This window comes from Danio rerio, chromosome 20 (assembly GCF_052040795.2).
Source record: "Danio rerio strain M-AB ecotype USA chromosome 20, GRCz13ab, whole genome shotgun sequence".
In the NCBI taxonomy this organism is placed as follows: domain Eukaryota; kingdom Metazoa; phylum Chordata; class Actinopteri; order Cypriniformes; family Danionidae; genus Danio; species Danio rerio.
Window position 1 is genome coordinate 33,818,256 of NC_141040.1, and position 15,698 is coordinate 33,833,953.

The following is a 15,698-nucleotide window of genomic DNA, read 5'->3' on the forward strand; positions in this document are numbered from 1 at the left end:
CGCATGCCAGCATATGTATGACTACGCAGCACAGATCCATGCTCTGAAACCCAGTGGAACAATACAATGCTTTTCTGAAGAACAAATAATAACTAAAAAAAATCTATAAATAGTTTTACATTTATCTGCAATAAATACAGTACGAGAAGTCGTTTTTTTCCTTCAAATATTAAGATTCCTTATTAACGCTTTACCTAATAAAAAAGACATTTAACACACAATAAAACTGCAGACACCAACAATTGCCTCACATGGTTAATATTTTGGTTTATGCCACAGTGTAATTGAATCATTTAAATGACAAGATTTGGGTAATGAGATCATGTGAGATAGAAGTCTAATCTCGCAAACAAGGATTTGAGTGTTTAGTACCGACACACCACACTGTGCAGCAGAAAGCACAGGGAAAGCTGAAGAGATGAATCTCTAGAGGGCATGTTTCCATTTCAATGTAGACAACATGATCTGAAGAGGATTTAACAGATTACTTGAATGACTGGGATCAAAGGGATTTGTAGCAGTTCAAAATGAACACCCATCACACCATTCAACAACTGTCTAAGAAACTATAAACAAATGTTGGAGCCAAACCGAGAGATATGTAGAGTTTGTCTCCATTTACTCTGTTCCCATAAGTGTCTGCAAAATTTGACAAATCAATACTTGATATGCGTCCAACAGTTTTGAAAGTAGGTTTCTTTTTTTTACTTTTTGGTAAATTTGTAATCTTGCTTTTGAAGTCATTAGCCTGTGGAGCCATTAGCTCAGAGATTAACCTACTTTGTTGAGATTCCTTTTACTGATCTGTTTAGTTCAGATCCAGTGCCATCCATTGTTCTTTTAACATTAAGTTAATATTGAAGCTGAGCAGATGTGTGTCTATCAGAAGGACAATGAAACATGATTTTGCAGTGAACATCCAGACCAATTATGAAAAACTGTACCTGAACTTCCAAACTATACTCCATGTAGGGCAGGCCATGAATTCTCAATCTAGGGTTTGTGAAGTTGATTCATTAAAAGGGGTATCATGAAATTTCTTCATGCAGAGATATTTACAGTGTTAAAGAGTCTTCTCATAGACCATGTGCTAAAAAACGATTTACTCGCTTTCTTTGCCAAAAATCAGACTTTCAGATAGTGCTGGGCGATTTGGCCTTAAATTAAAATTTCAATTAGTTAAATATTTCAACTTAATTAGGATTAATAAACTATTATATTATTTATTTATGTAATTATTTTTTTGCCCTCACAGTTCACTGACAAGTTTTGTACAGCAAATATGCTCACAAATTACAAGTGAGAGATTTCTGAATGAAGGGTGCATTACTTGGTTTTAAAATATTTGAAGGAAACACTATCTACTATCTATGATTATTTATTGAACATCAATGTTGAACAACTGAAATTAAAACACACATTGGCTAAATAATTAGCTGAAATTATTTTCAGTGTTTTTTTTTTAATTTAAAAGTAGAAAATAAGCAGTATCCACTTTATATGGCCGCCACTTCTTTTTTTTATACGTTTATTTATATGCTTATTGCATTTTATAAAACTACAACAAAACTACAACAAAATACAGAAAAAACTGAATAAAACAGTAATAAAACATAAAATTCAATACACAAAAACACTAACCTATGACAGTACAACAGAACATAGACGGACAAATACACATGAAAGCAAAATATAATTTAGCTGCTCAGGTTATGCATAAATCAGTGGTTCTCAAATTTTCTTCATCAAGTACCACCTCAGAAAAAAAATGGTCACTCAAAGTATCACCATAACGACCAGTATTGAAATACAGTAGCGTAGTAGGCCCAATGAAGCAGCTACAGCTCTGCACAGTTAAAAAACAAGGCAGTTTAATTCCTAAAATTAAGAATATTTATTATTTCAGCCACTTTAAACATTATAAATAGTTTGAACATTAACATTAACACTGTACTGTGCTTACTGGTAAAAACAAACAAACAAAATAAAATGTCAACATTTAAATTAAAATGTGCTTTTAAAGTTAATTAAAAATGATAGGCTACTGGTCTTAAAAAGTAAAAAGAAAAAAAACTCCTGTACTTAAATGTAAAGTATTAACTTACAGTAGCCTATTCATCAAAACCTGGAAACTGCAGATTTTGGGAGTGTCTATTTAGGCTAAGTGCAAATAGTGCACCTCGTTAGAATAAGCTAGTTAAGCGATTTACCCATCACCGTTTGATTGACAGAGACAACTTAACTAAAGAGCGCAATAGACAGCAGCATGAGTGGCGTAACTCGTAAAGCGCATGGCAACATTTTTTGACGCGATCGATGAACACGTTTTTTTTTTCCCCGACTACATATCAGATTTTGCCTACTCTTTATCTCGAGGAAGACAAGTAGAAATCATTAATAATTGTGTGTATAATGGAGGACTCGCATTCATAGAACTGGATTGGAGAGGTTTTTTCCAAATCGTATGCATTATAAGTTTGTAGAAGTTATACAATAAAAATACCCTTTAATATAAATTAAGTACTGCTTTTAAAAACCAGAACAAGGAAATTAAAATCCATTAATTTTCACTTATTGTATTAGTATTTTTTTTTTTTTTTTACAAAGTGTGGCCTACAAGAATCTGAATTCTTAATCCGGGCCTGCAGGGGTCACTGGTTATGCTTGCATTTTTTCCAATGCATTAAGGTGTTCGAATATCTGTCCACGTTTTATCAAATATCCCCAGCTTATAATTATTGATATATCTCAACCTCTCTAAAGCAAGCATGTTTATGAGATCTTTGCCCCACATACCAAATTTAGGTACAGATTCAGTTTTCCACATTTTCAAAATGACCTTTTTGGCAATTACTATAATCAAATAACATGGCTTGTCTTTCATATTTATTAAACATTATATGGCCACTTCTTTAGTAGAGCGTGCACATGCTCACTTCTGCGAGAGCACGGTCATGAATTACGTGCTTCACTCAGGATAAGGATGTCACTGCAGCGACGCACAGGACTTACATTTACATTTAGTCATTTAGCAGACGCTTTTAACCAAAGCGACTTACAAATGAGGACAAGGAAGCAATTTATACAACTATAAGAGCAACAATGAATAAGTGCTATAGGCAAGTTTCAGGTCTGTAAAGTCTAAGAAGAAAAGTATTAGTAATTTATTAATTTTTTTTAGTACAGTTAGTGGTATATCCAGAGAGGCAATTGCAGATTAGGAAGTGAAGTGAAGACTAAATAGTTGAGTTTTTAGTCGTTTCTTGAAAACAGCGAGTGACTCTGCCGTTCTGATGTAGTTAGGGAGTTCATTCCACCAACAGGGCAGATTGAACGCGAGCGTTCGGAAAAGTGATTTCTTCCCTCTTTATCTTTGAATTTGATGCGAGCAGCAACTGGCAGCCAGTGCAAACGGATGAGTAGCGGAATGACATGTGCTCATTTAGGTTCATTAAAGACCACTCATGCTGCTGCGTTCTGAAGCAGCTGAAGAGGCTTGATAGAGTTAGCTGGAAGCCCAGCTTGTAGAGAGTTGCAGTAGTCCAGTTTGGAGAGAACAAGAGCTTGAACAAGGAGTTGAGCTTCATGTTCAGATAAGAAGGGTCAGATCTTTCTGATGTTATAAAGTGCGAATCTGCATGATCGAGCAGTTCTAGAAATGTTCTAGAAACTTGCCAGAGAATGGCTCCAAATAAGTTTGCTTTAGCTTATAAAAGAAGATGACCTTGTTCAGCAAATGTTAATTTAACTCTTTCACAACAAGCGTTAAAGACTTTAGCTGAACCCACTGTGAGTTTTTAAAATGTCACCGTATCATGCATCACTTTTATATTTTCATGGCGACATGTCTGCAAGCACTGCAGTAAAGAGATTTGAGCTGCTGGAATTACAACAGGTCATATCACCTACTTCTCCTAAAATACATGAAAGTAAGTGGCTGTTTAACTTGGAGAAGAATAAAGTGAATGTTCTAGGTAGCTAAACAGTGTGTATTAGCGATAATGTGTAAAATGATTATTACTGCCGTCTTCCATAGACATTAGCAAGTGTTTTACAAACCACAAATGACTTCTTTTGCAAGCAAATGTGTATATTAAAATGTCTGCAATCCGAAACAAATGTGATTTTATTGAAAACACTGAAATCTAATTTCGCTCATCTTTCTTTAAAGCTACGCAGTAATTGTGCACTGTTGACTTAGTAGATCCACCCATGGCACATCTCCAGGAACCCTGTTCGTTCTGGAGAGAATCACATAGCTCCCCATCATTTTTATATTCAATTTCAAAGTAGATTAAATGAATATCTTAAAGAAGGCATGTGATGCTTTGTGATGTTTTCTTATGCCTTTACTGCAGGGGTGCCCAAACTGGCACAGGCCGGTGTCTTGCAGATTTTAGCTCCAACCTGCCTCAACACACCTATATGGATGCTTCTAGAAAGCCTAGTAAGAGCTTACTTAGCTAGCCCAGGATATCAGCCCTCCAGGACAGAGTTTGGGCACCCTTGCTTTAGTGTATGGCATATCTGTGCATTTATTAGAACTGCAAGATTAAAAGGCTCACAATCTCAAAAGGGATTTATTCTGTCTGAGAAATGGCTCCAAACCTGTCTAAGCACCTTGATTGAAGTCTAGGCATTACGTTTGCAAACGTCTACAGCAAAATTTGGAATATTAGCATAATATCAGCCCATATAGTAGGAAGAAAAGTAGGCTAGGCTTCAGGGAACCATTGTGCTGTTTCCATGACTTCTAAGGAGTTACAAAATATTTTAAAAAAAAATGTACCACTGTGAAAGACTTTGCTCAAATTGCATTTGCCAAATTAGCTCTGCATTGTTAGAATCTGACTCAAACTTGTGTGATAAAACTCATGCTGTTGTGTTTTGCGTTTAGGGTTGTTTTAGAAACATTGGAAGCTGAAACTGGTGATGGTGGGCATTATATTTCTGTTATGTGTTCACAATTAAATCACAATGCATTGGGAAAATATTTGGGAAATCATGGATCTACTCTAACACATTCTGGTGAATGATTTGTGGAACAACAACAACAAAACCTAAATTAAACTATGGAAAATAGTATACTTCAGGAAAAAAAAAATCTGCATTTCTGCATAAAATACTAAGCAAATTCTACTTTTAATTACAATAAGATGGATACAAACACATCTTACTATTGCAGAAAATCATAAAATAAGAAATATACTAAGTGCAAATTTACACTTTTCGTTAGAACTCGATGACAAAGCCTTCCCATAATTTCAAACCTACATTTTATGACTTTAGTGATTAAGTAATCCACTGAAAATGTACCAAGATGTTAAAAAGCTGATTTGATACATGTTGACAAGAAGCCAGTCTGTGGATTAAATTAATCATACATTTAGTTTTCAAACATAGAGTATGAGAAATTAGACTTGAAGAGATGCTTACATCCATCTGGGCCTGAAATGAAGGTTTATAATATGCTCCACTATACATCAATACCCCTCACAATGTGTTGATCAGCATGCAGTGAGTCACTCCTCAGCCTCTTGTCAGCAGACTGAAGATGCTAAAAAGCTTGCTGATCACGCCTCTGAAAATTCATAAAGGACGCGTTAGTAGGCTAATTTATTCTGGCTTCAGTAACAATTTACCTATCTGTGCCGAGACATCAACGAAGCCTTGACGTAATATTTAAAGTGCTTGCGCGCGTATAGAGCAGGAAGACTAAAAGCTGGCAGGCACAGTTTGTTCCGGACATGGGAAGTCCCTGTGCATTTCATGAAAGGGACATTCAGCACTGACCAGCTGTACTACAGAGGACACTGATGCCCCTTTTCATTCTTCGCGCATTTCTTTAAATGTCACACTTGCTTCAGTCAACTTCCTCTCTTTTTATCTGCATGTCTTTAGGTTAAAAGAACCTCTTAGACATTTTTTTTACAAGTCCCTTAGAGTTAAAAGGTTGACTTTTACCATTTAATACATTCAGCCAATCTCCGGGTCTGGAAGGTTCACTGTTAGCTTAGCTTAGCATTGATAATTGAACTGGATTAGACCATTAGCATCTTGCTTAAAAATAAACAAAACGTTCTGATAATTTTGATATTTAAGGCCAGACTCTTCTGTACATTGGGTATAATACAGTAATTGGCTGAATGTATTCAACAATTTTAAAACTTAGCTGTTCAGCTCTAGGGGAAATGTAAAAGGTGGAGAGTTCCTTTAAAAACATTAATTCTAATATAAATCCTCATTTTTTCAGTTTCAGTAATGGTTTTCTAAATACTTGGTAAGTTTTAAAAATCATGTGAAAGAGCAGTTTTAGGAGCTTAAAGAGCTTATTTTTTTAAAATTCTATCATTTATGTTACAACATTTACATTAATTAAGAGTTTCAACTTCATTCAACTTTTGCTGCGGAGATACAAATCCTAACTGGCTGACAATCAAAAGGTCAGGTTACACTGGCTCTAGAGTTAAATGCTTTAATCAAGCATGATCTGGGTCACCTCAGATTGGCCACAGATCAAATGCCAGAGCTGTGGCTGCTAGTCGAGTCATACTAAGCTGAGAGGCTTTGCAGCAGTCTATACAGATGAAGAGGGCACCTATCCAACTCGGGCATGCTCTTCTACAGTCCACTGATGACTATTTAAAAATACAGGACATTGTCAGACTTTGGAAATATGAAGAATTCTTTAGGAAGGATTTAAAACACTCTTATGACTAGAGGCAGGATTGGACGAAAACCGTTTTTAAGGTTTACCGTGGTTTGAAAAAGTCAAGGTTTTAAAACTGTCAACATTTCTGTTATACCGTTCATATGGTACATGTAAGATTTTTTACATTTTTTTTGTGTTTTAGGACAACAGTATCTCCAGCCTAAAATTATATCCACATATGCTGTTTTAAATTGTAAATAAATCTGTTTTTAAAGACAATAAAGAGTGCAGAAGACAAGGATTCATTTGAATTATTTAGCCTGACATGTTTACTGCTTCAGAATATTGTGAATGTTTCCCAAATTAAAATATATCGTGTTCAAAATAATTTTTTGTTTTTTACCCAGACATTTAAAAAGCACATATTTTAGAGCAGTAATCACAATACCGTAGAATTGTGATATTTTTATCCAAGATTATCATACCGTCAGAATCTTTTATCGGCCCATGACTAATAAACAATAATGTATTTGTTCCTTTTAGTTTTAGCAAAAGTTTGTACATACATGACAATACTGTCATCAAGCTTTGCGTTTACATAGATCTGCTAAAACAACTAAAAGCATTGTATTACGCATGTCGGACAGGCAGTTGGTGCATACCACTTAAAAAGAAACTCTAAAAACACAACAAAAGTTCACTAATTGTCATTTTAGTTGTCATGAACATGTGAATGTGAATATAGGGTTTCATCAAGTCAAATTTAAGACTTTAAGACCTTTTTCACACCATTATGAAAGAAATTTCAGACTTACACAAGGCTATATGCAAATGATTTTTTCTATTGGCCCAGTTAAAACATTTAAATAACCATTAAAAACAAGTGTTAAGATAATTAAACCATATTGGCAAATAAAGTTAACAAATAAACTTGTGCAAAAACTTTAATTGAGATGGAATATAAGTGATTAGATAGGTGTTAGTCCAATTGGGTAGCTTTACATGGATGTAAGAAAATTAAGCTGACTAGCTGAGATTTATTTTATTCAGCTTTAGATTTAGAAATTAAGACCCGTTTAAAGTGAATTAAGACACAATATTTCAACACAATATTTCAGTAAAAAGGCCTAAAATTAGATTTTTGACATTTTAAGACTTTAAGACCCCGTGGACACCATGGAATAGACAGAAGGCATGATATGTACGCTTGTAAGTTTTAACAAATTCGTGTTTTTGAACTTGACAATAACAGTAATATTTTCAAAAACTTTGAAAATCCAGGCCCCCAAAACACTCAATGTTTCAATAAAGAGCCAAAATGCCCAGCCAAATTGTACAAAGGAACAAACTTTTTCTGAGATTACTGCAACATAATGTCTGTCATCAGGATGAATATGATAAAATTGAATTTGAAAACTGAATGAATCAAGATAAATATAAATATAGTACTAAAACAAAAGTTTCTAATAAAATGTAATTAAAAATATGAATCAAATAAAGACATGCAAATACTAAAATAAAATACACAACAATATTTTACTAACAAAATCTATTAAAAGACCCAACTATAGAATTAGACAGACAGACAGACAGACAAATAAATAGATAGATAGATAGATAGATAGATAGATAGATAGATAGATAGATAGATAGATAGATAGATAGATAGATAGATAGATAGATAGATAGATAGATAGATAGGCTTTACTGTCAATGGGTTTATTAAAAAGGGTCATTTCACATTTATCAAATAATTCATCAAACTTCCGAGCAAACAATCAATTTGGAAAATATTTTCTGTACATGATTTAACCATAGACCATCAGTCATTATACAACAAACAATTAAGAACAACTCCCACAAACACTGAGAAAGGTCATGTTTTGACTGAGCCATATCCTGGGAAAGAAAGGCGCATGATTTCGTGTTTTCAGAGTGTCCTTGGAGTCAGTAAACAAGATGTAGGTTCACTAAAAGCAGTAGTTGTAACCTCTAATGTGTTCTTATACAGTAACTTGTATTACAGCCACTGGTGGGAAAAGCCCTATAGGGAAACCTGTTGTTCTGTAGCCAGCATCATAAAAATGACACGTATAATAACGTATATGGGAGTTTCCTTGGAGTAAGTGTATAAATTAAGCTTCTCAACATGTAGAAATAACCCAACAGATAAAACATATCTAACGTTACAGCATATTGCGTGTAACAAAATGACAACGTCTGCTACATTCACTAAAGCAAGCATAGCCGTAACGTTAACCAAAACAAATCTCTGCTGCCACGTCGGATTGGTTTAAACAAGTAACATCACTAAAATATGACGCTCTATTAATCTCTTACCTTAGGATGAATGTATGTAACAGTCAATCCGTTACTGGAATAACATCAGCTCCACGTACAACTGAGCGCAATGTCCTCCTGTACGTCCGCATTTGCAGCAGATAAATCGTGATATCATAGCGCACAGAATCACATCACATTAAGAGGTGATTATGTTACAGAAGCGGTTTATGCTCTAATTAACATCAGCTGGTCGGACTGGTCGCTCGGGCTGTTTGGAGAGGCGCCATTTGACTGCGCTTGGAGACGCGCGCGGTTGCTGCTGAAACGCGACCGATCTACTGTTATTATTTCTGGGAGATCAGATTTAGCGCTCACCGGCGCCCCCTGCTGACCACGCGACAACACTGCTGTGAGTACACGGCAGATACACTTCGACCCATGGGCAGATCAGTGTACATCGCCACCTGCTGGTGTTCAAAGAGTCTGAAAGAAAGCATATAGAATAGATGTCCTAAGTTGACCTGTGCATTACAATACTAAAATATCCTTAGTGCTATAAATGTGAAGTTATAGTTCATAAAAAATGAACTACAATTGAAATAATGTTAATTGCATTGACTGAATCAATCAGAAGTTAATTATTATTACAAAAGTTAATTAATTAGTAAATAAGTACAATTAAACTAATTTAAAAGTTTAGTAGTAAATGAGTACGTGAATGGATGAATTATTGCTTTGTTCATTCATCATATGTTGCTGGCAAAGAAAACAGACTTTGGACATTATTTATCTGTTTTATTTGTTGTTGATATTGTGACTGTTAGAATAGAATAGAATCGAATAGAATCAAATAGAATAGAATAGAATAGAATAGAATAGAATAGAATAGAATAGAAAAGAACAGAAAGCGTTTAATTGTCACGGTACATGTATAGTATGTACAATACATTAAACACAAGTGTGATGAGTTTAAGTGCATCTCACTACTCAGTGCAAACATGTAAATATATCATTTTAATACAAACAGGTTACAGTAGAAATAACTGTAGATATTAAACAATAGATGAGAGGGGGGTGAGGTGAAGTAAACAGTTCTGAGGTAGAACGAGAGATACAAGATGTATGTACATGTAAGATGATAAACAAATAGTGCAAATATGGGATGTGAGGGAGAGGTTAAGTTCCAGAGAACAGCTTTATTTATATACAGTATGTGTGTGAAGGTGAAATTAAAGTTTTATCTTTCAGTTAAACCTGAAATGATCAACATATATAAATAATTTGAAGCTTTTAGATGTCCCAGGCCCCTAATAAAAAAATGTAAGACTATATACGGTTAGACCTACTTTATATATATATATATATATATATATATATATATATATTAAGGATGGAGCCGAACCCGAATACGGTATTCGGAAAGACACGAATAGCGTGTTTTTACGAATACTTAATTCGAACAAATACTTGAAAAATTATTTGTATTCGGGAGCAAGAAAAACACTATATCAAAAAGCAGCGTTTCCTCATGAGACCACAGTGCATGCCCGCGTGAGTGAGTGAGTGAGAGAGAGAGAGAGAGAGAGAGAGAGAGAGAGAGCGAGCGAGCGAGAGAGACGCTCAGTCGGAGGGCGGGGCGGAGGTGTCTGGCACAATCTTCTCCACAGATACAGACAGAGAAGGCTCGGCTGAGCGAAAAAAATACTTATCTGCATCACTATTTTTGTTAAATAGATTTTTGTACCTTAATTGGGTTCCAGATGCAGTTTATAAACTTGTAGCGGAGTTTGATCGGGATCGGGAAGTTTGCAACCGTGTGCTCTGTTTACGCAACGTTAGCTCTGTTAGCGCGGTAATTTAGACAATAGACTGTTGACAGAGTAACGTTAACGTTCGTTTATAAAGGTTAAAATGATGCTTGTGCTGTTGTGTCGAATAGTATGCACTTATGGGAGTTATATGGTACGTCTACATTACTGTCTTTTGCAGACAGCAAGATATATGCTATAGGCTAGTTAACCTTAGCATAGCTTCCCGTCACTTTTTATTAACTTGAAACTCCTCAAATACATTTGGGCACCATGAAAAAGAGTGAGAGTGCTGCTGAGCCATTTCTTGGTCCTCCACCAGTCAAAAAAAAAAAAAAACATGTTCTTTGTGGAAGAATTTTACAGTCAGTGGTGCTGCAGATAAAAAAAAAACTGATACTGTAACGTTATAATGTGTGCAAAAGTGAAATCGGCAGAGGCAGAGATATTAAACATCTGTCAACATCTCCTATGCATAATCATTCATTTCTTTTCGGCTAAGTTCCTTTATCAATCTGGGGTTGCCACGGTGGAATGAACCACCAATTTATCCAGCATATGTTTTACGCAGTGGCTGCCCTTCCAGCTGCTACCCAGCACTGGGAAACATCCATACACTTTCTTTCACACACACACAATAGGGACAATTTAGCTTACCCAATTCACCTGTATTGCATGTGTTTGGACTGTGGGGGAAACCGGAGCACCCGGAGGAAACCCACGCCAACATGGGGAGAACCCAGTCGAGGCTCGAACCAGCAACCTTCTTGCTGTGAGGCGACAGTGCTACTCACTGTGCCACTGCGCAACCTTCTATGTAATGTATTATCACATGCACTAAAAGCATCCTCTCCTGATACTGTCTGTGAACCCTCCACAAGCATCAATCCCCTCAATCAGCACAGCTATGCTCTGCTAAATCCTCCACAAGCACCAAACCATCAACACAGCCACATTCTGCACCAGCAAGTCAGTTTCAAACATAAAAACAAAAAAAAAAAAAAAACAAACTTTGTGTCTGTTTTGTGGCAGGCAGATGACAATAGCAGGGCTGTATCTTTTACTATTATATAGAATACTTTTGTTCTGCCAGATCTCCCAGGCAGGGTTTTATTTAGATTTATTTAGTTAATTTTAGTTTTTGTAATTCTGTGCATTGGAAAGAAGTTCTTTCTGAAGAAGAACAGTTTTTTGAAGTATTATTTGTTTTTATTCTGTCTATTCAGTGTCCTTCAACAAGAACGGTGGTGGTGTGGTTCATAATATTCACAATGGTATTTTATTAGTTATTGGTTTAACCATAGATGAGATAATGGCTTCTATGTTATTTTCTTTTCAATGACATTTCTTATCACATGTTCAAAAACAACAGCCAATATTGCATATCTATAATTTATATAATGGGTATAATTAAACAATACTTTCACTAACACGTAAATTAGAAGTGTAATAGAAAAAATATATCTTTTTGCGCCATTTTGAATTTTACTCGAATACAAATACAAATACAAATACAAATACTTTTCCCCCCTCAACAAATACAAATACAAATACAAATACCGGCTGCTCCGCACATCCCTAATATATATATATATATATATATATATATATATATATATATATATATATATATATATATATATATATATATATATATGTTTTTATTCTGTAAAACATTAAAAAATTAAAAAATTACTTGGTATGTATTTAGTTTCTATTAAGTTACATTACTTTGTTTTCTATTCTTTATATATTGTATTTATTATTAATGTATATTTTTAATATGCATTATGAATACTTGTAGTAACATTTGTAGGATTTGAATCTAATTATCTTTATTTGTTTTATTTAATCAAATTGTATTGTTTCTTTAAATCAAAGTTTTGATAATTTATTTATTTAAATCTCATTTAATCATATCGCATCATCATTTTTAGATTATTTTTTATCCAGTTTTATTTGTTTGTTTATTTTGTGTAATGTTTATTTGTTCTCTTAAAATATTTGAAAATCTTAGTTTTTATTATAATAATTCCATTATTTTATAGGGTTATTTTTATTTATTTATTTAATTATTAACAAAAAATATACTGCTTTATCCAAATATTTCCATGGATCCCTAGCACTCCCTTGCGGCCCCCTAATTTGAACACACCGTTCTTGTAATTATATTGTCAGTAACATTGGTCGCCACTAGATGTCAGTGTGACACTTTCAATTTCGCATGTGTCAACGTTACAAAATATTTAGTTCATTCTGCATAATAAAAGTGCACGTCTACCCCACCGAACATGCCAGGACATGTTGCAACATGTTAAATATAAGCCTATTGGTTGGTTTGGAAATTGACATAATAATCAACACAAATATCTGATGTTTGTAAATGATGCTTACACACAATTTGAAGGGTTCAAAGCTGAGTACAGTACACAAAACCTGTAATCTTATCAAATAAATTTGCCAATAATGCAGTGACGGATTCTTGATGGTAAAGTTTGGCGTTGTTTCTATCACACAGACAAGATCAGATGTTGTTCAGATCAGATCAGACAAACAACTTGTTGTTACACCTGTAAAATAGTGTATTTCATTTAGGATTTAGTGGTAACATAGGTGGTTAGTATATATGGTAATTTTGTTGGTACATTTACAGGTTACATCCCCTGTAATATTGACAAGACAGCAGTGGACATTTTAGCAGACAGCAGTGAGGAAATGGGCTGTTAGGAGAGAAATATCAGGCATGCAGCTTTCTTAGTGAAAAATGCTGAGGAGCACAGCAGGTTAGATATTGCCTTGTGGTTTGGTGTTTACCTTTGCACTCTATGTAGCCCAGGGCCAAGTCACTATGGCAACTTCCTTGCACCAGGAAGAGAATAATTGCAGTTCGGAATGCCAAATGGATGGTGTGCCGTGTTGAAGGTGATAGTTTTGTGCTGCTCATTCACATACTGCAATCTGTCTGACTAAGGAAAACAGTCACATATCGACCTGCTTCCTGCGGTGGGTTTCTGTGTTTATGTGTTGCAAATAAGTGGGTTTGCTTCAGTACAAAAGGATGCAGCACTGAAAGCTGCCATGTTTTATGTTGAGAGCACACGTACAGTAAGTGGGATTTTGTTCAACAGTCCAAGTAATATATCATCTATAGCAATATATCATCAAGTAGCTGCATAATTCCACTTTGGTTCCAGTATGGGTTTGAAATAAATTCTCTTCTTTTTTTTAATCTTTCTGCTACAGCAGGACACTTTTATATGTCAGCTTTTTCATTTCTGCATTTGGGTGGTATCTTCTGAGAGTAAACTGCATGTGATCAAACTGTTAAAAGCACTGGCTTTGTATTACAGAAATCCACTCCCTAAAATAGCAAAGCTTGAAAGCTCTATCACTGGCAGTCCTGCAAGATTATGGTTGTTTAGCAGTTGAAATCCAGTTGTTGCAAGTTTTGCACTGAAAGGATAGTTCACACAATAATTCATTTGTCAATTAAAAAGATATGATAATTTATTTCCCAGAGATGGGTTGTGGCTGGAAGGGCATCCGCTGCGTAAAACATATGCTAGATAAGTTGGCGGTTCATTTCGCTGTGGCAACCCCGGATTAATAAAGGGACTAAGCTGAAAAGAAAATGAATGAATAATAATTTAAGTTGCAGCGTGGTGGCGCAGTTGGTAGCGCTCTCACCTCACAGCAAGAAGGTTGCTGGTTTGAGCCTCGGCTGGGTCAGTTGCCAATTCTGTGTGAAGTTTGCATGTTCTCCCTGTGTTAGTGTGGGTTTCCTCCGGGTGCTTCGGTTTCCCCCACAAATCCAAAGACGTGCGGTACAGGTGAATTGGGTAAGTACGGAGTGTATGTGTGTGAATGGATGTTTATGGGTGTTTCCCTTTGATGGGTTGCAGCTGGAAGAGTAAAATATATGCTGGATAAGTTGGCGGTTTATTCTGCTGTGGCAACCCCAGATTAATAAAGGGACAAAGCTGAAAAAAGAAAATTAATAATTGAATGAATGAATGAATGATCATTTAAAAAGTTTTCACCATTTACTCACCCTCAAGTTGTTCTGAACCTTATGAGTTTATTTTTTCTGTTGAACACAAAATAAGGTATATTGAAGAATGTTGAAAACTGGTAACCATCTAGATCAATGGTAGGAAAAAGAAATACATATTAGTCAATGACTTCCGGTTTCCAACATTTTGCAAAATATCTTCTTTTGTGTTCAACAGAAGAACGAAACTCAACATGAGTTTTGTGATGTAATGTAAACCTCCCAGCAAACATTTCTGTGTTTAATAGATGTCTAACCGTAGACAGCTTGGCTAAAAGAAGGCTAAACTTGGGCTGTCAGTAAAAATCAATATCTAAGAGTAGGCCAAAATTAGTCTAATCATCAAATAGAGAAAAAATAGACAGACTTCATATGTGTAGTCATTCATTTCTGTTTATTTGACGACTAGTCTAGTTTTGGCCTATTCTTAGACTTTCACAGACAGCCCAAATTTAGTTTTGTTTTAGCAAAGACAATTGTGTTTAGACGTCTGTTATACATCTATTAGACATCTTTTAAAAACAAAAAATGCTTTCTGGGCTCACTGCTCAGTTTTATCATTAGAATTTCATAACCCTGTTTATAATGCAGTGCTTACTCTGCTTTCAAATTACAGCTGAGAAACATGTCTTTACCCATGGTTAAAAATCAATGTTTATTACAAAAATAATCTGGGGTTAAGCGTAGTGTCAAAATCTTTATTTTATACTTTGGACTCTCTCTTTTATAAAACCCCAGCTGGTGTAATAAATTGTGCTTAAAAAAACCTCTCTACACTTTTTATATTATGATTGTTGAAATGGAAGCTGATTGTTGATAATTCAATCAATATTTCTTGTTGTAGCTCAAGATGTATTTCATATTTACTTACTGCTGACAAGCTTTCTAATAAGCGGTGTGGTTT

General features: G+C 35.0%; 2 protein-coding genes across 4 annotated transcripts in view; one reads left to right on the forward strand and one right to left on the reverse strand.

Annotated features, from left to right (window-relative positions):
- Positions 1–9,275, reverse strand: part of rnf144ab (ring finger protein 144ab) — a 28,278-nt gene extending 19,003 nt beyond the window's left edge. For 2 of the 3 annotated variants that reach the window (XR_015517567.1, XM_087296610.1), the window contains exon 1: positions 8,993–9,275. The gene's annotated coding sequence lies outside the window, so the exon portion shown is untranslated. 3 annotated transcript variants of the gene reach the window in all.
- Positions 9,276–13,617: 4,342 nt separating this feature from the next.
- The window catches only part of LOC147832240 (uncharacterized), a 28,411-nt gene continuing 26,330 nt past the window's right edge, over positions 13,618–15,698 (forward strand). Inside the window, exon 1 of the mRNA XM_087298324.1 lies at positions 13,618–13,848. Within this exon, the coding sequence (XP_087154450.1) occupies positions 13,822–13,848 (27 nt within the window). The 5' untranslated portion in view covers positions 13,618–13,821. The remainder of the gene's footprint in view (positions 13,849–15,698) is intronic.